General features: G+C 46.8%; 1 protein-coding gene across 1 annotated transcript in view; it reads left to right on the forward strand.

The window, feature by feature from the left end:
* The first annotated feature begins 9,735 nt into the window (after positions 1–9,735).
* Positions 9,736–26,214, forward strand: part of mapk8b (mitogen-activated protein kinase 8b) — a 28,780-nt gene continuing 12,301 nt past the window's right edge. Inside the window, 9 exon segments of the mRNA XM_048245559.1 lie at positions 9,736–9,900; positions 15,845–16,026; positions 20,463–20,592; positions 22,543–22,601; positions 24,411–24,549; positions 25,001–25,055; positions 25,058–25,142; positions 25,188–25,207; positions 26,101–26,172. Coding sequence (XP_048101516.1) covers positions 15,905–16,026; positions 20,463–20,592; positions 22,543–22,601; positions 24,411–24,549; positions 25,001–25,055; positions 25,058–25,142; positions 25,188–25,207; positions 26,101–26,172 — 682 coding nt within the window. The 5' untranslated portion in view covers positions 9,736–9,900; positions 15,845–15,904.

Here is a 26,214-nt window from a genome sequence, read left to right on the forward strand (position 1 = left end):
GATGAGAACACAGTTGTTAATTTGCATGCATGAGTATTAAATGTAATTTGCACTGCGGTGCTGATGATACTTTAGTGAACACCGAGCTGTACTGTCATTCTCACACACACACATACACACACACACACACACACACACACACTCACACACTAAACTGAGACACTGTTTCCAGGAGTCTCCCAGCAGAATTTCTGTTCTGTGGTGCCGTGTTGCATGATGTGCACGCAGGGGAGGAGCGGATCTGTGTGTGTGTGTGTGTGTGTGTGTGTGTGTGTGTGGTGCTGTGTGCACGCAAGGCTGCAGGTGTATGTGTGTGAGACAAGGAGACAAGCACCCAGGCTGTACTGCTTTCTGCATGTAACGAAAGAAGACCATATGAACTAGTCATACAATAGAATGTGGCGTCACACTCACACTAAGATTTGATTTGATCTTGACTGAGTGTGTGTGTGTGTGTGCTGGCGCTCACACTAAGATTTGATTTGATCTTGACTTGTTTTCAAGGCTGAAAAGTCAACATATACTAGCCTACTGTGATTGAAATAAAAAATATAATTAATTAAAATTATCACCTAATGTCACATATAAGGAAAGAACGATTTATGTTTAATTTAGGCTAAATTCTAATATTGTGTTGGTCATACTATAGAATAATGTTGCTGTCTGTTGAAAAATATTGCATATTAAATCACAATTGCAATATTGGTCCAAAAAAATCACAATTAGATTATTTTCCAAAATCATTCAGCCCTTATACACACAGAAACACACACACACGCATGCATGCACAAACAAGCAACATGAACAAATAAACACACATACACACACACACGCATGCATGCACAAATAAACAAGCACACATACACACAGGAACACACACACACACGCACACGCACAAATAAACAAGCACACATACACACACACACACACACACACACACATGCATGCACAAATAAACAAGCACACATACACACAGGACCACCCACAAACAGGCATGCATGCATACATAAACAAGCACACATACAGTACACACAAACACACACACACACGCATGAATGCATAAACAAACAAGCACACATACACATAGGAACACACACACACACATATGCACAAACATAAACACACACACACACACGAATACACACAGCTAAATGACACAATTCAAAATATGCACAAATACAGAGCACACACACATAACTCAGAATCACAACACACACACACACACACCTCAGAACCGCAACACACACACACACATACACACACACACACACACAGCCCTCAGAACTGCAACACACACACACACACACACACACACACACCTCAGAACACACGCAGTTCAAAACCGCAACACATAGACAGCTCAGAACCATAATATACATTCAAATCAGCAACACACACAGAACTTCAACACACACAGTTCAGAACCGCAACACACACATTTCAAAACGGCAACACACACACACACATACACACACACACCTCAGAACCGCAACACACACACACACACACCTCAGAACGGCAGCACACACACAGCTCAGAACCGCAACACACACACACACACACCTCAGAACGGCAGCACACACACAGCTCAGAACTGCAACACACACACACCTCAGAACGGCAGCACACACACAGCTCAGAACCGCAACACAAGCAGTTGACACACACACACGGCGCCCAAAGCGCTTCACAGTGAAGGGGAACCCCACTAACCACCACCAATGAGTAGAACCCACCTGGAGAACCTCACTAACCACCACCAATGAGTAGCACCCACCTGGAGAACCTCACTAACCACCACCAATGAGTAGCCCCCACCTGGAGAACCTCACTAACCACCACCAATGAGTAGCACCCACCTGGAGAACCTCACTAACCCCCACCAATGAGTAGCCCCCACCTGGAGAACTTCACTAACCACCACCAATGAGTAGCCCCCACCTGAGAACCCCACTAACCACCACCAATGAGTAGCACCCACCTGAGTAGAACCTCACCAATGAGTAGCCCCCACCTGAACCACCACCACCATGAGTAGCACCCACCTGGAGAACCTCACTAACCACCACCAATGATGCACAGCAGCCATTATAAGTAAATAAGTAAATAAGTATATATACTCTTTTTGATCCCGCGGAGGGAAATTTGGTCTCTGCATTTATCCCAATCCGTGAATTAGTGAAACACACACAGCACACAGTGAACACACAGTGAGGTGAAGCACTTTTTGGAGGCAGCTGTGGCCTACTGGTTAGCGCCGGACTTGGAACCGGAGGGTTGCCGCCCGAGCCCCGACTCCAGTGTAGGCACAGCTGAAGTGCCCCTGAGCAAGGCACCTAACCCCTCCTGCTCCCCGAAAGCCGCTGTTGTTGCAGGCAGCTCACTGCACCGGGATTAGTCCTTCACCTCACTGTGCTGAGGTGTTTCACTAATTCATATACTACTATACTATACTAGCACTAACCCAGAACATGAGCTGCCTGCTACAGTGGATCTGACAGGTCTTTCAGCATCATCACATCATTACATCATCAGTGGATCTGACAGGTCTTTCAGCATCATCAGCCTGTTGGCCAGGCAACCCAGCAGAACTTCATCAGACCCTGTTGCCCAGGCAACCCAGAATCCCTGCATCTTTCACCTGCCACTGGTCCAGAGCCCCTTGGTGCCATCAGATCCCACCATCCGAACTGCCTGGGACGCCACGTGGGCACTTCCCCTCGGTCAGCATCTTCTGGACTCCCACGACACGCAATGCCAGCTGCTGCCAGCTTCCACTCTTTAGTCCCTGCTGCTACTGCTGCCCCTGCGGCTGCTACTGGTGGCATTAAGCTGGCACAGTGTGCTGCTACTGGTGGCAGCCTGGCACAGTGTGCTGCCACTGGTGGCATTGCCGGCACAGTGTGCTGCTACTGGTGGTGGCTATAGGCTCTGGGCACCTGGAGGTGTGTGTGTGTGTGTGTGTGTGTGTGCTGGTGGCTCTGGACACCTGAGTGTGTGTGTATGCTGGTGGTGGCTATAGGCTCTGGGCACCTGAGTGTGTGTGTGTGTGTGTGTGTGTGTGTGTGTGTGTGTGTGTGTGGTGGTGGTGGCTGGTGGCTCTCTGGGCACCTGGCTGGTAGCTGGCTCAGCACCTGGTGTGTGTGTGTGTGTGTGTGCTGCTGGTGTGTGCTGGCACCTATAGGCTAGGGCACCTGAGTGTGTGTGTGTGTGTGTGGTAGCCAGTGTGTGCACTGTGGCTGTAGAGGAGGGTAAGCCGTGTGTGTGTGTGTGTGTGTGTGTGTGTGAAAAGGTGGCTGCTCTGGGCACCTGAGAGTGTGTGTGTGTGTGTGTGTGCTGGTAGATAGGCTCTGGGCACCTGAGTGTGTGTGTGTGTGTGTGTGTGTGTGTGTGCTGGTAGATAGGCTCTGGGCACCTGAGTGTGTGTGTGTGTGTGTGTGTGTGTGCTGGTGGCTATAGGCACCTAAGCCTGTGTGTGTGTGTGTGTGTGTGCTGGTAGCGGCTCTGGGCACCTGAGGTGTGTGTGTGTGTGTGTGTGTGTGTGTGTGTAGCTGCGGGCTCTAGGCACCTGGGAGTGTGTGTGTGTGTGTGTGTGTGTGCTGGTAGATGGCCTGGGCACCTGAGCACCCTGTGTGTGTGTGTGTGTGTGCTGGATGGCCTGGGCACCTCAAGCCTGTGTGTGTGTGTGTCTGTGCTGGGGCTCCTGGCACCTGGAGTGTGTGTGTGTGTGTGTGTGTGTGCTGGTAGATAGGCTCTGGGCACCGTGAGTGTGTGTGTGTGTGTGTGTGTGTGTGTGTGCTGGTGGCTCTGGGCACCTGAGAGTGTGTGTGTGTGTGTGTGTGTGTGTGTGCTGGTAGATAGGCTCTGGGCACCTGAGTGTGTGTGTGTGTGTGTGTGTGCTGGTAGATAAGCTCTGGGCACCTGAGTGTGTGTGTGTGTGTGTGTGTGTGTGGCTATAGGCACCTAAGCCTGTGTGTGTGTGTGTGTGTGTGTGCTGGTAGCGGCTCTGGGCACCTGTGTGTGTGTGTGTGTGTGTGTGTGCTGGTAGATAGGCTCTGGGCACCTGAGTGTGTGTGTGTGTGTGTGTGTGTGTGCTGGTAGATAGGCTCTGGGCACCTGAGAGTGTGTGTGTGTGTGTGTGTGTGTGTGCTGGTGGCTCTGGGCACCTGAGTGTGTGTGTGTGTGTGTGTGTGTGTGTGTGTGCTGGTGGCTCTGGGCACCTGAGTGTGTGTGTGTGTGTGTGTGTGTGTGTGTGTGTGTGCTGGTGGCTCTGGGCACCTGAGTGTGTGTGTGTGTGTGTGTGTGTGTGTGTGCTGGTGGCTCTGGGCACCTGAGTGTGTGTGTGTGTGTGTGTGTGTGTGTGTGCTGGTGGCTCTGGGCACCTGAGTGTGTGTGTGTGTGTGTGTGTGTGTGTGCTGGTGGCTCTGGGCACCTGAGTGTGTGTGTGTGTGCAGAACACAGAACACAGAGGACAGGACAGGGTCATACGAGAGAGGGAGACAGAGAAAGAGAGAGAGAAAGAGAGAAAGAGAGGGAGACCGAGAAAGAGAGAGAAAGAGAGAAAGGTCTCAACACACACACTAGGGGTGGGCGATGTCGTCTGCGATAATATCGTGATTGTTGTTTTAACGATGTGCAAATTGTCATTATCGAGTATTTAAATTACTTATAGGGGAAAAAACACTCGAAATCACGCAGTGAAGACTCATACATTCCCAGGAGGTGTATGCGGGAGAAGCCCCTGGCTGCAGCAGAGCAAGTGTCACGTGATCACTATTGGGTCACAACGTTGTCACAAGCACGCCTACTGTTTATTTTGTGCAGCGAGAGTAGCCTATTTGGGATTTTATGCTGCTACTTCTGTTCAAGTAGCATTGATGAGACAGTCACTTTTTTCCTACACGGTATTATATGGAGAGAAAACATTAGCCTTTGAGTATTTTAATAGTCAGTTGTAAACAAAGAATTATTCTCATGGAACTCTTGTAAATAGACTGAAGTTAGCTCTAAATATCTACGTTTACCGATTATGCTAACCGTTCTCTATGGGATTTCTCATATACATTAGCCATAAGCTAACGCATTAGTTTCTATTCTGTAACTTGGAATGCTAGCCTACATGATTGCAATTAACCCTTGTGTTGTCCTCAAATCTTACCGACACTCTTTATCCTTGGGGTCAATTTGACCCCAGCTAAATAAAATCAGAAAATGATTATAATCATAATGATTATAATTCATATTGTTACCCAGTTTTTTTGTGACCGGTACTTAACAAGAGTGTAATAGCCACCACCAAAAGCCCTACAAAACAATCCCACCCCCCCACACCCCTTTATGAACCTTGGAACCTTGGCTGGCAATATTGCCCATCCAGTGTCAGCAGCCCAAAGGCTTGCTGTTGCTTCCCCTTTTGACTTATACAGTCCTGCCAAAATGACTTATATGTAATAAGTACTTGTGTATGTAATAATGATAATAACAATATGTTCTCATACTATTCAAATAATAATATCCATAATGTGTCAAATATTCATGTATCTTATGTTTCATACAGCTGGGGTCAAACTGACCCCAAGGAACATCAATGTACAAAATATTTGTACAGGACATTGAAAACATATTATTGTAGAAATTTCATGGTAACTCTGTTGTACCCTTCAATTGAGGAAAAGTCATGAAACATGAAGCAAAAAAAAAAATTGATATATTTTATGATGTTAAACGTTGCTTGGGGTCAAATTGACCCCAAGGATAACAGGAGGGTTAAACAAAACATCGAAGGAAATAACTGAGATGTACTCTGTTGGTCTGCTTAGTTTTACAGTGAATCCTATGTAAAGGTTTGAAAGGAACTTCAGCTTCAGACTTTCTCTTGGGAAACTGTTAGGCCTATTCATCTTCTCTAATGTAGCTGGCTAGACCATGTCATTGCCACACACACAAGTGGGGGCAGAATTGGAAATGTACATACAGTGACAATGCATTGGTTGATTTGGTTAAAAAGTCACAGGTTAGGTTATTGATTATTATTGTAATGATGCTATTCATAAATAATGAGCTGTTAAGTAACTCAGACTTTAACAAAACATTTTTTTTAAAGGATATCGACTAATTATCGTTATCGTCAAAATCACAAAAAATATCGAGATATTACTTTTTGTCCATATCGCCCACCCCTAACACACACACACACACACGTCACAAGAAACAGCATCAACACACACCACTTCATGAGCAATAAGAAACAGCATCAATACACACCACTTCATGAGCAATAAGAAACAGCATCAACACACACCACTTCATGAGCAATAAGAAACAGCCTCATCAAACACACACCACTTCATGAGCAATAAGACACAGCCTCAACACACACCACCTCATGAGCAATAAGACACAGCATCAACACACACCACTTCATGAGCAATAAGAAACAGCATCAACACACACCACTTCATGAGCAATAAGAAACAGGCTTCTGGCACAGAACTCTGATGTCATCACTGATGCCATCGCCTTTAAAACCACTCTGAGCCCTTTCATGTTTCTGTGGGGAGACATGAGGATGTTTCTCTCCCTCTCTCTCCTCTCCCTCTATCTCTCCCTCTCTCTCTCTCTCCTCCCTCTATCTCCCTCTCTCTCTCTCTACCTCTCTATCTTTACTCTCCCTCTCTCTACTCCCTCTATCTCTCTCTCTCTTCCTCTATCTTTACTCTCCCTCTCCCTCTCTCTCTCTCCTCTCCCTCTCCACTCATTCACTCTCTCTCTCCCCCCACTCCCTGCCATATAAAAGTAATGATTATTTAATTATTTAACCACTGTCCCTTGCCTTATGGTATTCGGTGACGTATTTGGCAGCCAGATTGGCTGTCTGTCCCTGCTGTCCGAGTAAGACTGCCTCTCCACTCGTCTCCGTTACCCTAAGGTGCGTGAGCCCTGAGGTAGCCGTTCTAAGAGGCTTTGCAGACACTATCCACTGTCCCCTGCTTTGTGCCGGACAAAATACCCCCCACACACACACACACACACAAACACACACACATCATCTTCCCAGCACACGGCACCTGCACAAGGACACACAGGACAACACAGAGTGTGTGTATGGGTGTGTGTGGGAGTGTCTGTATGTGTGTGTGTGTGTGTGTGTATGGGTGTGTGTGTGTGTATGTAGACCTACTGTAGCTGTATGTGTGTGTAGTAGTGTGCGCTATTGTGGTTGTTTGTGTGTGTATGTGTGTGTGTGTGTGTGTGTGTGGTTGTATGTTGTGTGGCTGTGTGTGTGTGCGTGTGTGTAGCTGTTTATGGTGCACATATCCAGGGCTCAACACACACACACACACACACACACACACACACAAGCATGCACACACACAACTGATATGCCTCTCTTTTGACCAGTGTAACTCAAAAAAAGAGTTCTCCTTCAGTACAGAGTAGTCTAGTCCTTTACACCATGGTTCTTAAACTGGGGGTCACCAAAAATATTGGAGGGGTAGCAAATTTAGTTTTAAAAAAAGTTTAAGAACCACTGCTTTAGAACATCAGTTCTGTTCAGTGCAGAGTAGTCTAGTCCCCACACACACAGTAAGATAGAATGGATTTACAACCATACATCCACAGGCGTCAGAAAGATGCCTCAGATCTCAACTATCAATGCAAAATGCCAGTTTGATCACCTGAGCGAGAGAGAGGGAGAGAGAGAGAGAGAGAGAGAGGAGGTAGCTCAGGACTTCTGAATGTCACTTTTGACACCGTTACTAGCGTGACCGCCTCGTGCACCTACACACAAATCCGGTTCGCGACCCCGACGCCCCTGGCCTGCACCTAGCTAGTAGGATTTCTCTGACATACCAGTGTTGACCGCACGCACACACACACGTACACACACAGAGAGACAGACACACACACAGAGACACACACAGACACACACACTCAGACATTCAAAGTTCATCCAGTTGTGTTTAATAATGATGTAGGCCTAGCCTAGGTTTTCGGTTTGACAATGCCCAATATCACACCTCCCTTTCCTGATCGTTATAACCTACCAAATGTACCAGTACCAACGCAAATGCATGACTGAGAACTAGCGAAATCTAACGGCAACACGTAGCCTATTCAACCGAGGATTCAAACCTATTCTGCAGACGCACTGCGTTGCTCCACAAGCAAAGCGGGCCAGCGCTGATCTTTACCTTATAGCATTCGATATCAGGAGGGCTTCCTGTCTAAGGATCTTCAGGATATCTGCAGCTCAACCTAATCCCATCGAACATCACGATGTCGCTCAGAACCACCGTCCGGGAGCGGGAGCCAGAATGCGTCCAACCGACAACTTTTCCCCAAGACGCGCTGCTCGTCGGCCTGCGTCTGTCGTTAGCTGAATTTTCTCCATTACTCTGATTCTAACGCAGAGATCACGAGCCGGGAACCGGCCGACGCGCTCTTTCTGAAAATTTACCCTATTTTTAGTGTCCGGCCATAAGAACTCAATTGGATTACCGGAGCGGTTTGGCAAGTCACCGATCTAGCCAATCAGCGCCGCGAGGCCTCCTCGGACGCGCTCGCGTTAATCCCTGTGAGCGAGGTGCCGGTCCTCTCACAGATAATTAACCCACATCACAGCATCATCACTTTCCCACACCCGCTACGGCCTTCACCCAGTAGCCAGTTATTGCGCCCAGCTCATACCAACTTTCCCTTCAGATTATTTATGAAACAACTAAAGTAGCCTCTGAGGTTATGAACGATTACGCAGTATTTTAGACTGACATATATTAGTCATATGAAGCGCATCTGCTGGTTTGGGTTTAGGTCTGTTGCTGATTGCAGGTATTTTATTTCAATTCGCAATCAAGTCCTAGAGGCCCACACAAAGATAGTCACACAAAGAGAAGTGTGGACAAGATCATACGTGAAGGGGAATAGCTACTGTACGGTGTGTTAAACTTGCTGGGATAGCCTACTGCGTGTTAAAATTGAGGATAGCCTGTTTAGCTCGCTGGGCTAGCGGCAGTGAAGGGAAATGTAAACAGTGTTAAACTCGCTGCACCTATATGTGTTGAACTCGCTGGGATAAACTATGTGTTGAACTCGCTGGGATAGCCTAGCTGTAAAGAGGGGTTGCGAGCCGGACGGGTTGGGTTGCGAGCCGGACGGATTATGATGTTGGGTTGGGGGAGCTACCAGCAAGGTCAGCACGCTGAGTGTGTGGTAGTCTCGTGCGTGGTTACGATCGTCCTAGGATTTACCTGGAGATTAATAACCCAATGAAGAAGTAGGCTAGCTCTACTGGTGTCAGATTCTGGTATGGAGGTATAGGGGGGCAACATAGTCATAGTAGACTAGCCTATACATGACAGCCCCTGCCTGTGGTGTGCAAATAAATGTTTAGTAGGCCTGTAGGTCAGATTGGCAAGACTAATTAGCCAGCAGAATAAAATAAGTATACAGCCAGTCTAGATTTTATCAGGCGACACTGACATGCTTTCAAACAAGATCACTAGATCACAGGAATAATTGCTAGCACTGGAGAGATCATAACATCACCCCTGACATAGGGACTTGTCTATATTAAAGCACTGGGCCTACTGTTTTAGAAGAATGGAATTATATTTGACCAACTCAAAGTTTCATGACATTATTTAGACATCGCACACATTTCAAATTGGCCCCTGGAGCGCAGAGACTGCCTACGTCAGAGGCACGCACAGATTAGGTGACGTGTGACGCATGTATCCTGCGGTGTCGGGCCTGCTAGTAGTGGATTGCCGTGAAGCCCGAAGGTTGTTTCTCCAGACCAACAACAAAAACAGTGCAAGCGTACTGCCGCGAATGGAAGCGAAGAGTGGCTGACTGCCTTTCACTGATATCGTTTAATACCCCGTTTTCGTGGAAGGGGTGAGTATCCTTGACCCACATTAAACGACATGTTATTGTTGGTATCTTGTGGGGGAGGGTTTAGCGACAGGACGACACACCGTATTGAAACACTAGCCAGTTTACCTTGTAGCTCGAGCTAGCGAGCGAGATAGCTAACGTTATCATTACCCCGAGTGCATAGCCAGCTTTAGGTAAATAATTGATGCAGTTTTAGTCTAGCAGGTTATGTCAGCATCTGTATTACTGCAGCTGAAGTGGCGATTAGCTGTTCATGTTATAACCGCTGTCTAACCTCCTTTATCATGATCAGATCATGCCCAGTAATGTGGCGTTTAGGCTGAAACTGGCATAGGACTAATGTTACTCTGTGGCTAGGAGCGATTTAGCAAGCTATGTTGGCTAACCAGTTACTCAGCCATCTAGATTTGAGGAGCTTGGTTGTGACCCACACGATTTCGCCTGAGGAAAAACAGTGATATTTTCAACACTAACACTATGCGTTGTCAGTTGTCTGTTAGTTTGACTAAGAACGGCTTGTGGAGAATGTGAATCGGCCGCATTAAAAGTCAAATGTCACTGCAGCTCGTTCCGTCCGCTCGCTCGGTAGTGGAGGTGTCAGCATGCCAGGCGAGCCTGGAGCTAACTTAGCGTTTGGCCGCAGCTCTGCTGGACACTGCACCTTTTCGCTGGTCATTTTGCTTATTCGCGGTTTTAGGTTTCATTTGTGCTTGGTGAGATTACTATAAGTGCGCCTTCGGCAAGCCCAGCTGCATAGCTGCCAGTCTGTATGCGAAGCTGTAATTTCTGCAGCAAGGTAGCGTTCGGCTGTTTCAATTAGCCAGGAGACTGGCGCTCTAATTGCCGCCTGTCACAGTCTAATGGTGTAGCTAGGCTGCTAATAATTAGCGCTACGCCCTTTTCCGACACGTTTGGAAACATTCGTCGGATGATCGATGTCTAAGGGGAACGAACTGGCCCGGGCTTCTGCGGCGGTGTGTGTGTGTGTGCGGGCGCGGTCAACACCTTGGCAGCATCGCGTTGTTGTTGACATTCGGGCGCGGTTCCTTGGATCGGCTTCTGATCATAAATAAGCTGGTAGAATTCTACCAGAGTCACGTCTGAAACGGAGATGGCTGCTGCTCAGAAGAAAATTGGCACATTTTTTAGGGTAGGGTGCGATCTTGCTTTGCTTTCAAACTGCCTTGTGTTGTTTTTCGTCATTACAGTTTTTTTTTTTTTGCAAGGCGCAGTTGGATTTCTCTATAAGACGTTGCACCACTGCGCGCGCGTGTGTGTGTGTGTGATACTGGCCTTGTAACCGTACATGTCAGGTAGCTTTCCGCGTCATGTGTGAAATGTTGACAAACCAGCTTGGCTCTGCTAGAGACACGGGACATTTGGTCTCGGGGCATGTAGTGTTCTCTGCTTGTGTTTGTGCTGATGTCGGGTCGCTTTTGACAGTTTGACGTACAGCGTCACGTAGGAAACTGCTAGTAGCTGTGCGAGTCTCGCGCTTGTTCAGCTCAAATCTGTCTGTCACCGGCTCCGCGCTGATGGACGTTAACAAGCTGCCTGCCGTTACATCACCGCCTCTGCGACTGTATCGCGCGGCCTATGCTGCATGAGCTCAGACAGGGGCGCCTGCAGGAATTAAGGCTATGGTACGCACCCCCGGGCAAAAAAAAAAATCACTCGTGGACAATATCCGTTTCCCGGTTTACATAGCATAGCAACAATGCAATGATACAACAACAACGTCTTCAATGACCTATTCATTTAGACAACTTGATACAGCCCTATACAGGCTAAAGTTACCTTTAGTTTTGTTCTAGCTTACCGTGACGTCTGGCTTTAAACAGCTGTCTAATGCAGTCTAACGTTCTGACAAGCAATTGCCTACCTTGTTCTTGCCCCTCTGGAATAACTCCTAACTTTGCTGCATCCATTCTTTCTGTTTTCGTTGTTTAAACTTGTGATATCCATGATGAGTATTGAGTTAGTGAATTAGCTCAACATTGTGTGCTAATAATATAGATAGCCGAGTATTTTGATAACGTGTTCACTAACTTCAATAGAAAATTGTAAATTGTAGCCTGATGGCATGCAGCTAATGGAATACTGTCCATAGTTGGGAAGGTATGGTGGGCCAAAACACACACACACACACAGGACATTTTCTCTCGTTGAGTAGCCTGATGATACGCACAGTGCGTACGGACGTACACCTGCAGGCGCGCCTGAGCTCAGATGTGGTGCTGTGTGAAGCTGAATGATGAGCTGGTATTGCCTCTCTCTTCCTCTCTCTCTCTCTCTCTCTCTCTCTCTCTCTCTTTCTTTCTTTCTTTCTTTCTTTCTTTCTTTCTGTCACTTTTTGTATTCTCAGCCCCCTCTCTCTGTCCACATCAGCATGACGCGGCCCTGATGTGGCTCTGATGTGGCCATGATGTGGCCCTGATGTGGCTCTGATGTGTTTCAGCATCACCTGCTCAGTGTTCTCAGTTCTCCTCTAGCAGAGTCACTCACACACACACACACACACACTGTATGTATTTCCAATGGGGCAGAATAACTTTGTGTGTGCGTGTTTGTGGCTGTATTTCCATGGGCAGAGACACTGCTTGCGTGCGTGTGTGTGTTTGCGCGTGTGTGTGTTTGCATGCGTGTGTTTGTTTGTTTGTTTGTGTGCGTGTGTGTGTGTGTGTTTGCATGTGTTTGTTTGTTTGTTTGTGTGTGTGTTTGCGTGCGTGTGTGTGTTTGCGTGTGTTTGCGCGTGTGTGTGTGTGTTTGCATGCGTGTGTTTGTTTGTGTGCGTGTGTGTGTGTTTGCGTGCGTGCGTGTGTTTGCGTGCCTGTGTGTGTGTGCACGCCACTGCATGTATTTCCATAGGGGCAGAGCAACGGGGTTGAAAAGGCCCCTCCACTCAAGTTTATACAGCCTAGTCCTGCAAGTTCTCTTACATGCACACACACACACACACCACGCACGCGCACACAGTGGGCCCGGAGTTCTCTTTGCAGATGAATCCCTTGTGTGTTTGTGTGTGTGTGTGTGTGTGTGTGTGTGTGTCACGTGAGCTATCAGTCGAGCCTTTTCAGTAGCTGTCTTCGAGGTGCTTGAGGCTGTTGCTTTCGTGTGTGTGTGTGTGTGTGTGTGTGTGTGTGTGTGTGTGTGTGCGTGCATTGTGAGTGAATGAATGAGTGAATATCTCTGGACAGACACTGAAGGAAATGTACTGTGTGTGTAAGAGACAGTGTGTGAGGGTTAGTCGTGTGTGTGTGTGTTAGGGGTGTAACGGTACATGTATTCATATTGAACCGAAATGTTATGAGCGTCACGGTTCGGTGCATGAATTTACACGGAGAATACACGGTATAAAAATACATAAAACTCGCGTGCGGATTAATTAATGTAATGCGGAATAACTGTTAAATACGAGAGTTACAAGAGTTCTTTAGCAACACCTAACGCTAATCTGTAGTCTCGCCTTAGCTCTGAAGCTCTGATTGGGGCCTATGTTGTTTTTTTGTCAGGTCGTAGGTCGAGTCAGTCAGTCAGAGATAGCAGCACGCGAGTGGTGGCAACCCACAAGAGTTACAGCCAGGACCTGCTGGTCTCTTTAAGATCGCAAGTTTGAGAACTTCAGTTACAGTAGTACAGGCGAGAGAGTGGTGGATAAGACGAAACTGTGTGTCGGCGTTGTTCAGCAGTGGTTGGGTATGTGAGTGGAAATATATCGAACATCCTACACATATTCGACGCCATCACCCAGATGATGTGTAGGCTACCAATCACTGAAACGAGAAAAAAAAAACTTCCCCTGCGCTTCACCAGCCTTTGGATACACATACAAATAGGACCAAAACCTATGGCTTAAAATGATTTCGTAATGACAGAAAGCTATGTAAATCGCGTGGTAATTACCTTTATGTTAGGGTAACTTGTAACTTCTCACATGAGGAGCTGGCAGTGTTAAGTGCATATGGTGAGTTAACGTCTAAGGGTAAAGTAACGTGACTTCTAGTTGTCGTCTATTTATAAAATGAAAGGAGCAATTTCGTTTTTTAAAAGAAGGCAAAAATAGTGTGATATTTTCACAGCCAGTAGATTATTACTGTACACACTCTAAAAAATATTGAGGCAAATTGTAGACCCTTTCATATACAACTAAACACGGATGTTGAAGGTCTTGCTTAAGTGGATTTTTAAAAACCATTATTCTATGTAATTTGCACTTTCAGAAATAAGAGATGCTGTTGGCCTATTTTCAGTTTTTATAGCTGATTGTCTTATTTTGTTTACAAGTTACAGATAGAGTCTGGGTACTTATTGTACTGTTTACATCTTACACACTTCAGGCTGTTGCAGAGGCATGCACAATAAAAATAAAATTGCTTTCTGCATTTTTGTTTCGCTTTTCCCTCCATTGTGCGCGCACACACACACACACACACACACACACACACACACACACACATCTCTCATGGTGGTTCTATGTGATGTGCTCTGGCCCGGAGGCACAGGGGAGAACGGTCATGCCATCTGACCTGTGGAAGAGCAGAGTGCAGGACTTTATTCTGACCTGTGTAAGAGCAGGACTTTATTCTGACCTGTGTCAAAGCGCAGGACTTTATTCTGACCTGTGTGAGAGCAGAGCGCAGGACTTTATTCTAACCTGTGTCGCCTGTACCCTGAGTTAAAACATGTACAGTGTGTGTGTCTGTCTGTCTGTCTCTTAGCCTAAAAGCGGCTCAGTATTGCCTAAAAGTATGAAGTATGATTTGATCTGTGTGAGAGAGAGAGAGAGAAAGATGAGGAGAGAGATTTCATCCCAGTGTTGCAGTGGGTTATTATTATACGGCTCTTCATAATGCTGCAGAATGCTCCATTCACTTTATTGGGCCATCCCAACGTTTAGTGGTCTGATAATTCTCGATAACAGACCGTTGCTAAGTATAACAGACCGCTGTCAAGGAAAATGGGTTTTGTGCTTCTAATCCATGTCTTTCATATCACTACGCGAACTGGAACTCATTCAAAAGTGAAAGCAGACGGTTGATCAGCTGTGTTCTAAAGAATGTTTGATTCAAGTTCAGCGTGTGTTGTTGCAAACTATTTGTTTCTCAGCAAAAGCCACGACGAAACGGTAACAAAGGCTGTAGCCTAGGCTATGTAGGCTAAAGTCATATCGTGGGGAGTTTCTTGTTTCGTTTTGGCAAGTAGCCGTGTAATAAGCGGGATAATATTTAGAACGCCGGTCATTATCGGGAAATAGGTGTCCGCTGCGCGGGGTCCAGTTCGCCCCGTCGGGACCTATTTCCCGGTAATGACCGGCGTTCTATACATTATGCCGCTTATTACACGGCGTTCTATACATTATGCCGCTTATTACACGGCGTTCTATACATTATGCCGCACACATAGATTCTCTCCCAAATCTCGTGTGTTTGTCTCTCCAGGCCCTGCGCCACTGTTATAACCCTATAGATTCTCGTGTGTGTGTGTCCAGGCCCTGCAGCACTGTTATAAACCTATAGATTCTCGTGTGTGTGTGTGTGTGTGTCCAGGCCCTGCGCCACTGTTATAACCCTATAGATTCTCGTGTGTGTGTGTCCAGGCCCTGCAGCACTGTTATAAACCTATAGATTCTCGTGTGTGTGTGTGTGTGTGTGTGTGTGTGTGTGTGTCCAGGCCCTGCGGCACTGTTATAACCCTATAGATTCTCGTGTGTGTGTGTGTGTGTGTGTGTGTGTGTGTGTGTGTGTCTAGGCCCTGCGGCACTGTTATAAACCTATAGATTCTCGTGTGTGTGTGTGTGTCCAGGCCCTGCGGCACTGTTATAAACCTATAGATTCTCGTGTGTGTGTGTGTCCAGGCCCTGCGGCACTGTTATAAACCTATAGATTCTCGTGTGTGTCCAGGCACTGTTATAAACCTATAGATTCTCGTGTGTGTGTGTGTCCAGGCCCTGCGGCAGCGGCCGGTGTTGGAGGCCCAGTGCACCCTGCAGGCGTGGTCTGTCAGCATGAACAGGAACAAGCGGGAGAAGGAGTACTACAGCATCGAGGTGGGCGACTCCACCTTCACTGTGCTCAAACGCTACCAGAACCTCCGCCCCATCGGATCAGGAGCACAGGGCATCGTCTGGTGAGTGTGTGAGTGAGAGAGTGTGGGAATACACTTTCACTTTACAAATGTCATTCATATCTGTGAGGGGGCTGCGGTCCTGTGTGTGTGTGAGGGTGCTGCGGTCCTGTGTGTGTGTGTGTGTGTGTGTTTGTGAGGGTGCTGCACACACTCACACACTCAGTCTTGTGTTTTTAGTGGTCAGGCTGGGACTGTTGGACCTTTACTCACACACACACCAGTGTTGCGCGGTCCGCCCGAAATTAAGCAGTCGTCTGCGGATGACCGCAGTCACCCGCGGTTATGAGTCATAAAAAAAAATATTTTAATGATATTCGGGTCATTTGCGGGCGGGTCAGTTAAAATTAATTAAAGATATATTTTTAAAAAAATACTTAAAGAAGCCCTATGCAGGACATAGCTCCCCCTGCAGCTTCGGTAGCAAGTGACTGCTACGCTAAACCTCCACTAGCTAGCGAGCTAGCCATCAAGAAACCAAGCTAAACACATACAGGGCTCACAATAAAACGGTCGAGCAAACACTTTGTTCAAAAGACTTATCAAATCACATTACAAAAACGAAGTTCACCCAAGGGTAGGCTACTTACAATTTCAACAGCAACAAAGCCAAGTCGGAGTCCGTTTTGCAGTCTTCTTAGAAACTACAATCTGACTACATTTTTTGGGCGCATTGATACTTCCGCTGAGTCACATCCGATGTGTTCGAACCGCTGACACCAAAAGTTGCATATTCGTTTTTCCGGAGAAGACTAGGGCAGGGTCACCAAATGGCGGACCAAGGGTTCTGACGGATCCTATCCGACCCAGACCATAATAATTTTGATTTTCAATGAAGATTTCAAAAGCTGCTTAAATGTTTCTAGGTTAGGATAACAGCTTCAGGAACCATCATCTCGCTAGCTGCTACACAGCCAGTGAAATCTGTGCATTCTGATAAAGTCGAGTCAGTGAGTAAAGTTACTATGGTGAAGAGACTCACTGATAGCCAGACAGGGAAGAGGAGCGAGGAGAGGAGACGGGACGAGAAACAATCGGATGGATATGTAAGTTATTTTCAAATCATGGATTGCTCAAAGGGGAGAAAGCTAGACAGCTTGGTGAACAGAGCTTTATATAACGATCGGCGCAATTACCACGCAGAACTGTCACGTCCAGAACGTCAACTAAATAGCTGTACGTTGGCATTGTGTTGGCGTTATGGGTGTGACAGTTTTGCGTAGGGCTGTCACTTTACGTTCGAAAATCGATTGGACCAACCAACACAAGTTTCAAAAACTAAAAAAGGGAATCGATTTTAACCAAATATGTACACTATTCATTTTAAACGAATTAAACAAATGAAAAAGATAGCTGTAACAAAACTCAGGAACAAGCAGAAAAATAACAAAGAATTCAAGTGCAGTAAGCATTAAAAGCTAAAAAAAAAATTCCTTGACCAATTTTAATGACCGAAACAGCTTTTTCAATCGGCTGCTGTGCTGCTGGTGTTTTTTGCCAAAAATTGAGGAAAAAAGGCGATCAACCTGTGTGACATGAGAGATACTGAGTGATAGGCCCTAATAACTTGAGGAGTTCGAGCATGGAAGCACTTCGGGTTTGGGTATATCAAACTATGGAGAAGGACAGCGAATGCAAACTGTGCCGCCGTCAGAGTTCAGAGGGCTTAAATTTGTTTGACATTTCTAATTGTAAACGAGCCACGCTTGAAGCCTGCAGTAATGTTTTTTCACTGATGTTATGGCAGTCCACTCTGCTTATTGTTTTTTTCGAGAATGTTGCACTCCTGTTTGTCATTGTGCACGAAACTTCACGCCATTTGGCGCCTTCAAGCGCCCCTTTACGCTCGTCCTCTAATGCCTGTTAGTTGTTTTGTGGATTGTCCTATATTTTGTGTTGAAAATTGAAACGCCTTTGTAGACATGAAAAATCGATTTTTGGCAATCGATTCAATGAACAATTATGTCTCAAGAATCTAACAGGATTTTTTTCTCACAAAAAGTGACAGCCCTAGTTTTTTTGCTGAATTGCCCTGACCCACTCCTATACATATTCTGGAGGCTTATTGTTAAAAGCCCAATTTGAAGCTAGGCCTACCCATTCAACAGTGAACTGACACCACAGAATATTTACAATTTAATTAAGAGGGCAATATGATTGATCCACCACAATCTTAACACATCCATTCATTGCCTAACAACGTGATGTTCCTTAAAGGTTTCCAGGATTTCAGGTCAACATTTTAAAAAAAAAATAGAATTAAACTTGCTGATTGATGGGTTCAAGGAACCAGCTGTGGAATATCCATCCTTGTCTCAGCTCAAATCTTATTTCACGTTAAGATAGCTTAAAATAGCCAAGGTTACTCAGTTTTTCTCCCCAATTAGGGCCCACTCTTATCTTCCTTATTTTTCCTCATTTCAAATGTTGCCTTTAGGCTACTAATTTTATTTCACATTAAACATTGTGGGCCCAGGGGCTCACAACCAGGGTCCATCCATCCATCCATCCATCTATCCATCCATATATATATACGGTGGAGACGGTAGAGGAGGTGGAGACGGTAGAGGGTAGAGGTGGAGACGGTAGAGGTAGAGGTGGAGACGGTAGAGGAGGAGGGGAGACGGTAGAGGTGGAGACCTAGAGGTGAGGTGGAGACCTGAGGAGGTGGAGACAGAGGAGGAGGTGAGACGGTGGAGACGGTGCAGAGGGGTGGAGACCTGCAGAGGAGGTGGAGACGGTGCAGGGCAGAGGCAGAGGAGGTGGAGACGGTGGAGGAGGTGGACCTGCAGAGGAGGTGGAGAGACGTAGAGGGTAGAGTGAGGGAGGCAGAGAGGAGGTGGGAGGCGGTGAGGGGTGAGACCCAGAGAGGAGGTGGGGACCCAGAGGAGGAGACATCGCAGAGGCAGAGGTGGAGACGGCAGAGGGCGTGACTGTATCCGGAGGGAAAAGGAGGTGGCTATTGGCGCGAACCCGCAGAGGACGTGGAGACCCAGAGGTGGAGGTGGAGACGCGCGGAGGTGGGAGACCCGGCAGGATTACGGAGATGGAAGAGGGTAGAGGAGGTGATCCGCAGACGAGGCGGAGACCCGCAGAAAATGGGGTCCAGACCGCAGATGGCAGTGGCGGTAGAGGTGAGACCGGAGATGCGGTAGAGGAGGTGGAGATGAGCAAGTGAGGTGACAGAGGCAGAGGAGGCGACCCAGAGGAGGTGGAGACGGTAGAGGTGGAGGTGGAGACGGTAGAGGTGGAGGTGGAGACGGTAGAGGTGGAGGTGGAGACGGTAGAGGAGGTGGAGACGGAGACGGTAGAGGAGGTGGAGACGGAGACGGTAGAGGAGGTGGAGACAGTAGAGGTGGTAGAGGTGGAGACAGTAGAGGAGGTGGAGACGCGAGAAGTTCAAATAATAAAGACACGCTTCCAGGAAAAGCCATATATGGGGAATATTTGGAAAGGTTCTTAAAGAAGATGACAGTAGTGCAAGTTATGTGCTATGTACTTCTTGCGAAGCCATTTAAAAGTATGACAGCCACAAAAGAGGCACGACCAACATACATTAACTCGTCATAAACGTGGCACTGGTAGAGTCCGCCCTCCCAGCCAAACCGAGTAAGTGCAATTCCCAGACCTCAAGCAAGCAATAGATAGCTTTTATATACTGACCTGGAACAGCTTTTTTAGACTAGGTACAAGACCTATTGCCAAGTCGCTCAGTAAAATAATGCTGATACTTTGCCACCTGCCCACGTTAATCTTTTTAATCTTTTAGCCTACAGCCGTGAGCAGGCGCCTGCAGGAATAAATGTTATACAGGAATAAATGGTACACAGGCTACACAGCCATATCTACCGGTACGTATAGGCCCGTATAGGTTTTTATGCATAAAAGCTACCTTAGTTCAAGTTTGTGCCTGTGACTTTAAACAGTGTATGTGCTTCAGTAAAGCTTTTGTGCTTCATTCAGCATTATAAACCAGTTCTTATCTAACGATTTGACCAGCAATGCATCTCTCTTGCCTACCTTGCTGCCTTCACCATTTCTGTTTTCGAAAGAAAAATGGATGTCCATGGCCTTCAAATCTTGTCTTAGTGTTTAGCTAATCCTTTTGCTGGTTGCGTCGTTTTGCGCTCTTATTCTCATTCTCTCCCTGCAAAGAAACATTATGTCCTGCATGCCTACTGCGTGTACTTCTACTGCATAAAGTTTCTCGAAATAAATTAGTTTGTTTTACAGAAATGGCCTACTGCCACACTGCATGGTAGGCTATAACCAAAAGCACACATTTTGTAAATAGGCAAGTCGGGTATAATTTTGTCCTAATTAATATTCGTGGTCCGAGTTGTGGTCAGGTTGATAAAAATATTGTGCCGCTTGTGACCAAACCCGCGCAACACTGACACACACTCACGGTTGCTCACTCACACACACTTGTGTTTCAGCTCGGCGTATGACCACAACCTGGAGCGCAATGTGGCCATTAAGAAGCTGAGCCGGCCCTTCCAGAACCAGACCCACGCCAAGCGCGCCTTCCGAGAGCTCGTCCTCATGAAGTGTGTCAACCACAAGAACGTAAGACACTCACACACACACACACACACACACACACACGCCAAGCGTGCCCTCAGAGTCCTCATGAAGTGTGTCAACCACAAGAACGTAAGAGACACACACACACACACACACACATGCCTATAGAGAATAGAACTATATTTGAGAGTGTGTAACCATATGTAGATATTGGGAGGTAGGGCATAAAAAAAGGTTCCCTGTTGGTGGTCAGTTGAGGCCGGGGGGTCGGGGTCGCGGGTCGGGGGGGGCCGGGGGGTGGGGGGGTCGGGGGTCGGGTCAAATGGGGCCGGGAGGGGGCCAGGGCCGTGGGGTCGGGGTGGGGTCGGGGCCGTGGGCCGTAATCGGGTCGGGGCAAATTCGGGGTCCGGGTCGGTAGGGGAATTGTTTTTTCCCAGTGGCAGTAAGGGAAGAAAATCAGTCCTCCAGGATTTCAGGAGGTTTTTGAGACTGTTTCGACCTAAAATGCCTGGATGGAAGTTGCGGTGTTTTTAGCTGTTTCTTGTGGAGAAATTGCGGGAGGAAGTGAAAATTGCAAAAATAGTTGGGTTTTTTTTTTTTTTTTTTTTTTTAAATGTAGGGCAATTAAGGTTAGTAAGACCAAAAATCACACTGATAATCTTGATGCTTATTAAAAAAGGATAATCAAAGGTAAACAGTAAGGATTACAGTAAATCAAAGTAGGCCTACTTTATTTGTGAAAATGCTTTGACTGTATAACCTTTAGAGAACTGTCCAAAAAAGACAGTCACCTAAAGAGATGGCATCATGTCTTATGTTTCAATACATTCATACATTTTGTAATTCATATTAAGTTCATATCTTTTTAATAATTCATAGTCTGTGGCCTGCATAATTACTAATAGCCAAGTAAGTATTCTGTTTAATGTCATTACATAGGTGGTGTCACGCCTAATTGACTGCCTGCCCCTTTTTTAAGGGCGGAGAGTAGCCTAATAATTACATTTCTGGAGTAGATTGAAGGCTTGCATCTCACTGTGTTCGCCACAAGTGTAAATCACTTTTGCATAGTGCATTATGATATGGATGCAATTGGGAATGTCTTCTATGTGTCATTAGTTCAAATAAATGTTAAAAAAAAACAACTTCGAATGAAATCATTCTTGGATCATAGAAGAGGTAAATGTCTTGCAATTTTATTAATTTCTATGATTTTGGTAGCACTACTCAAACTAAGCCCACAAGCTGGCAAACATGACATAAGCCAAAAGGACATATCCAGGTAATCTTTTGCCAATGGGTTGCATAGCCTTACTCAAATGTCAGTAAACCAAGTAGGGTCTTAGTTAACTTACTTTCATAGCCTAGGTAGGTTAGCAACACCAGGTTGAGAGATGCAAGTAAGCAGATCATTAACGTTAGCCTTCTATTTACGTTGTCATCAAACTGCAGAGGAACCAACACATTAGGGCAGTCTTTGGTGTCATATGCAGAAGTAAGTGTGCCATCTGGCTCAATATTCCGCGTGAGGGACTGTTGTGGTAGGTGAAATTTCTCACCGGTGAGACTCACGATGATTGGTCAAATTTTAAAAAAAGCGCAGTGTTTGGACAAAATTAAGTAGTGCCTTGGTAAGACGAAAAAACAATCGCCTTTCGGAACAGCTGTGCATAGGCTACTTTGTAAAAGAGAGAATACGGCCATCCCTATACATAACGCAAGGGGTACTAATGTAATTATAGTCCGCTTATTTGTGGATTTATTTAATGTAGCCTAGACTATTTAGTTTTATTTCTTCCCCAAGCTCATAAAATTTAAATTTGGGTCGCACATAAATTGACAGGGTCGGTCGGAAACCGGAACCCAAGAATTTTCTTTTTTATGCCTAGTGTGTTACCTGTGTGTTTGAGAGGGAGTGTGTGTGTTCAAGAGAGTGTGGGTGTTACCTGTGTGTGTGTGAAGTCATGATGTGGTGCTGTGTGTGTGTTTCAGATCATCGGCTTGTTAAACGTCTTTACACCTCAGAAGACACTTGAGGAATTTCAGGATGTGTAAGTGACATTTATTCAGCTCTGTGTGTATGTGTGTATGTGTGTGGGGATATGTGTTGGGGCTTACAGACATACGTGTAAGACCGGAGGTTCTGTGGATGTTAAACGGTGGGGCCGTATATCTGAACAACATAAACGTCATATGGAAGTCCGAACTTAGCCGGTTGTCCCCCCCCCCCCCCAGTGTTTCCTCCGAACATTATGTAAATGTGTCTGAACGAGGAGTAGAACATGCGGCTAAAATTCACACCTAGTGTCGATGACGTTTCTTTCGTGCGTCCGTGTGGCGGGGGCAGTTAAATGCCAGTGTCATGATGGAGTGGCATAGTGCTGTCCAGAAAATCTCCGACCTGGAAAGATGCAGACATCACAGAGCTACTGTCCATGAGGGCAGACAGCACAGATAGAACACATGAAGGAACGACCACGCTAGCCTACAACTGCATGGCAAGGACAAACTAATTCAGAAGACTGAATCATTATCAGCAGAAGGCTGAAAAAGGCAGTAGCCTTACAGCCACGCCGTTGATGACAATAACAGGAGTATTTAATAAATTGTTAGCCAACACGGTCGGTTTTCTGTTCATTGATAGCCTTCTATGACCTCACCGCTGAGCCCGATGTTTGTTGAGCATAAATATGGCTAGAGAAAATGAAAACGAAGAAATAGCCAACTTTGTTCCAAGCTCCTACTTAAATGCAATAGGACACATGGGAGAGGATGCTTTTGGAAAAAATAAACCATGAAAAAAACGAACCACTTCACTGTTATGTTAGTATTTTGTTTGTTGTTTAAAAACGGAAGGGTCTATATGATGGTCTTGAAGTCTTGAGTTAGCCTACACCAATTGGCTGGTAGCCATACCATAAAGTTTGTGCATACTCTCTCCAATCTTGAAACCAGATTTGGGTTCCATAGCCAAGTTATTCTGCTACATAACGTTGAAAACAGATAAATGTGTTTATTTGAAGCACACAAGTAATCGCACTTACGTGACTACTTCAAGTATTAGCCTACGCACAATAGATTTTTCTTCTTTAGCCTACATAATGCACACACTTTGTAAACAAAAACAGTAGCTGTGACAGCGTCGAGATATATTCTGCGTCAGATCTCTCGCCTCTTGAACTCTACAAGCCCCCACCCCTCACTGACAACCACACGGAGATTCTGTAATGTGCGTGTATGTCGATCACACATAGGGTCCCAGATAAGGTCCGCGGGTTAGCATTATATCTGAATCATCCAAGGGTAGGACCTCCGCTTGGATTAAACCTCCCTCATATACTCGAGGTTATATCTGAAAGTGTGTGTGTGTGTGTGTGTGGGGCTTTGTGACCCCCCCCTCTTTCTGTTGCTGTCTTTTTCTCTCCTCCACTCTCCTCTCTCTATCCTCCTCTCTTCTCTCTCTCCTCTCTCTATCCTCCTCTCTTCTCTCTCTCCTCTCTCTATCCTCCTCTCTTCTCTCTCCTCTCTCTATCCTCCTCTCTTCTCTCTATCCTCCTCTCTTCTCTCTCCCCTCTCTCTCTCCTCCTCTCCCCTCTCTCTCTCCTCTCCTCTCCTTCTCTCTCCTCCTCTCCTCTCGCTTTCCTGTCCTCTCCTTTTCTCTCCTCCTCTCTCTCTCCTCTCCTCTTCTCTCCTCCCTTCTCTCTCTCTCCTCTCCTCCTCTCCTCTCCTCCTCTCCTCTCCTCCTCTCCTCTCCTCTCCTCTCCTTCCTCCTCCTCCTCTCCTCTTCTCCTCCTCTCCTCTCCTCTCCTCCTCTCTCTTCTCCTCCTCTCCCCTCTCTCTCTCCTCTCCTCCTCCTGCAGGTACCTGGTGATGGAGCTGATGGATGCTAACCTGTGTCAGGTGATTCAGATGGAGCTGGACCACGAGCGCCTGTCCTACCTGCTCTACCAGATGCTGTGTGGAATCAAACACCTGCACGCAGCAGGCATCATTCACAGGGTTAGTCAGACACACACACACACACACACACACACACACACACACACACACACACACACACAGATACACACAGACACACACACACTCACAGATACACACACACACAGATACACACACACACAAACACACAGACAAAGGATCAGGCCATACCTAAACCCAACATACTACCCAGCCATTGGTCATTCTCTAAGGAACTGGGCTAGCATGCAGGTGTGTGTGATGTGATGTGTGTGCGTGTGTGTGATGTGATGTGTGTGTGCGCTGGTAGCGTAGTGGCTAAGGAGCTGGGGACAGTGGCAATATCACTGACATGGAAGTGGTCTTTATGCGGCGCGGCGTGGCGTATGCGCGCTCGCGGCGTGGTAAAAACCACTACAGACAGTCCAGAACGTGGTGGCGCGTCTTGTTTACAATCAACCAAATCGCTTCTCTCTCTCTCTCTCTCTCATAGGATCTGAAGCCCAGTAATATCGTGGTAAAGTCGGACTGTACGCTGAAGATTCTGGACCCGGTCTGAAGAGGACGGCCCACCGATGCTCATGGTTCCGGCATTGGTCACCCTTCCACTATCGGTCTCCTCATGGGCTACCAGGGCAACGGTGAAACACACACATCATTATACCACAGGTCACCGTGAGCATGGGCTACCAGGCCAACGGTGGGTGTACACACACACACACACACACACACACACACACATATACATACATATATACACACACAGTCGCGAGTATGGCTACCAGGCCAACGGTGGGTGTACACACACACACACACACACACACACACACATATACATACATATATACACACACGGGCACGCACACACACATACACATACATACATATACATACACACACACATATATACACACACACACCACAGGTCACCGTGAGCATGGGCTACCAGGCCATCGGTGAGGTAAACACACTACCATGCCAAAGCACCACGGCCTTGCTTGCATGCCCCACAACCCCCCCACACACACACACACACACACACACACACACACACACACACACACACACACACACACACACACACTCGCACTCACCTTACACACAGACACTCACCTTACACAAACACACACACACTCACCTTACACACACACACACACACACACACACACACACACACTCACACTCACCTACTGGTCATGCTGGGGTGTTGCTTTGCTTCTGTTCTAACCTGTGGCTCTTGTGGATATTTGGTCAATCTTCCTCACAGTCAGTCTTGTGTACACACACTCACTCACTCTCTCTCTCTCTCTCTCTCTCTCTCTCTCTCTCTCTCATACTCACATACACACACTCACACACACACACACACACACACACACACACACTCTCACTCTCTCACACTCTCTCTCTCATACTCACACACACACATACACACACTCACACACACACACACACACACACACACACACTCTCACTCTCTCACACTCTCTTACTCACACTCACACTCTCTCTCTCTCTCACACACACACATACACACACACACCCCTGTGGTGCTGACGTGTGTCTGTGCTTCCTCCTGGCGGTGGGCCCTAGTGGACATCTGGGCGGTGGGCTGCATCATGGCCGAAATGGTCCGCCACAAAATCCTCTTCCCAGGGAGGGACTGTATCCTTCTCCTGTGGCCGGACGCAGGGCTGGTTGCCGTGG

The sequence above is a fragment of the Alosa alosa genome, chromosome 6 (assembly GCF_017589495.1).
Source record: "Alosa alosa isolate M-15738 ecotype Scorff River chromosome 6, AALO_Geno_1.1, whole genome shotgun sequence".
NCBI classification, from domain to species: Eukaryota; Metazoa; Chordata; class Actinopteri; order Clupeiformes; family Clupeidae; genus Alosa; species Alosa alosa.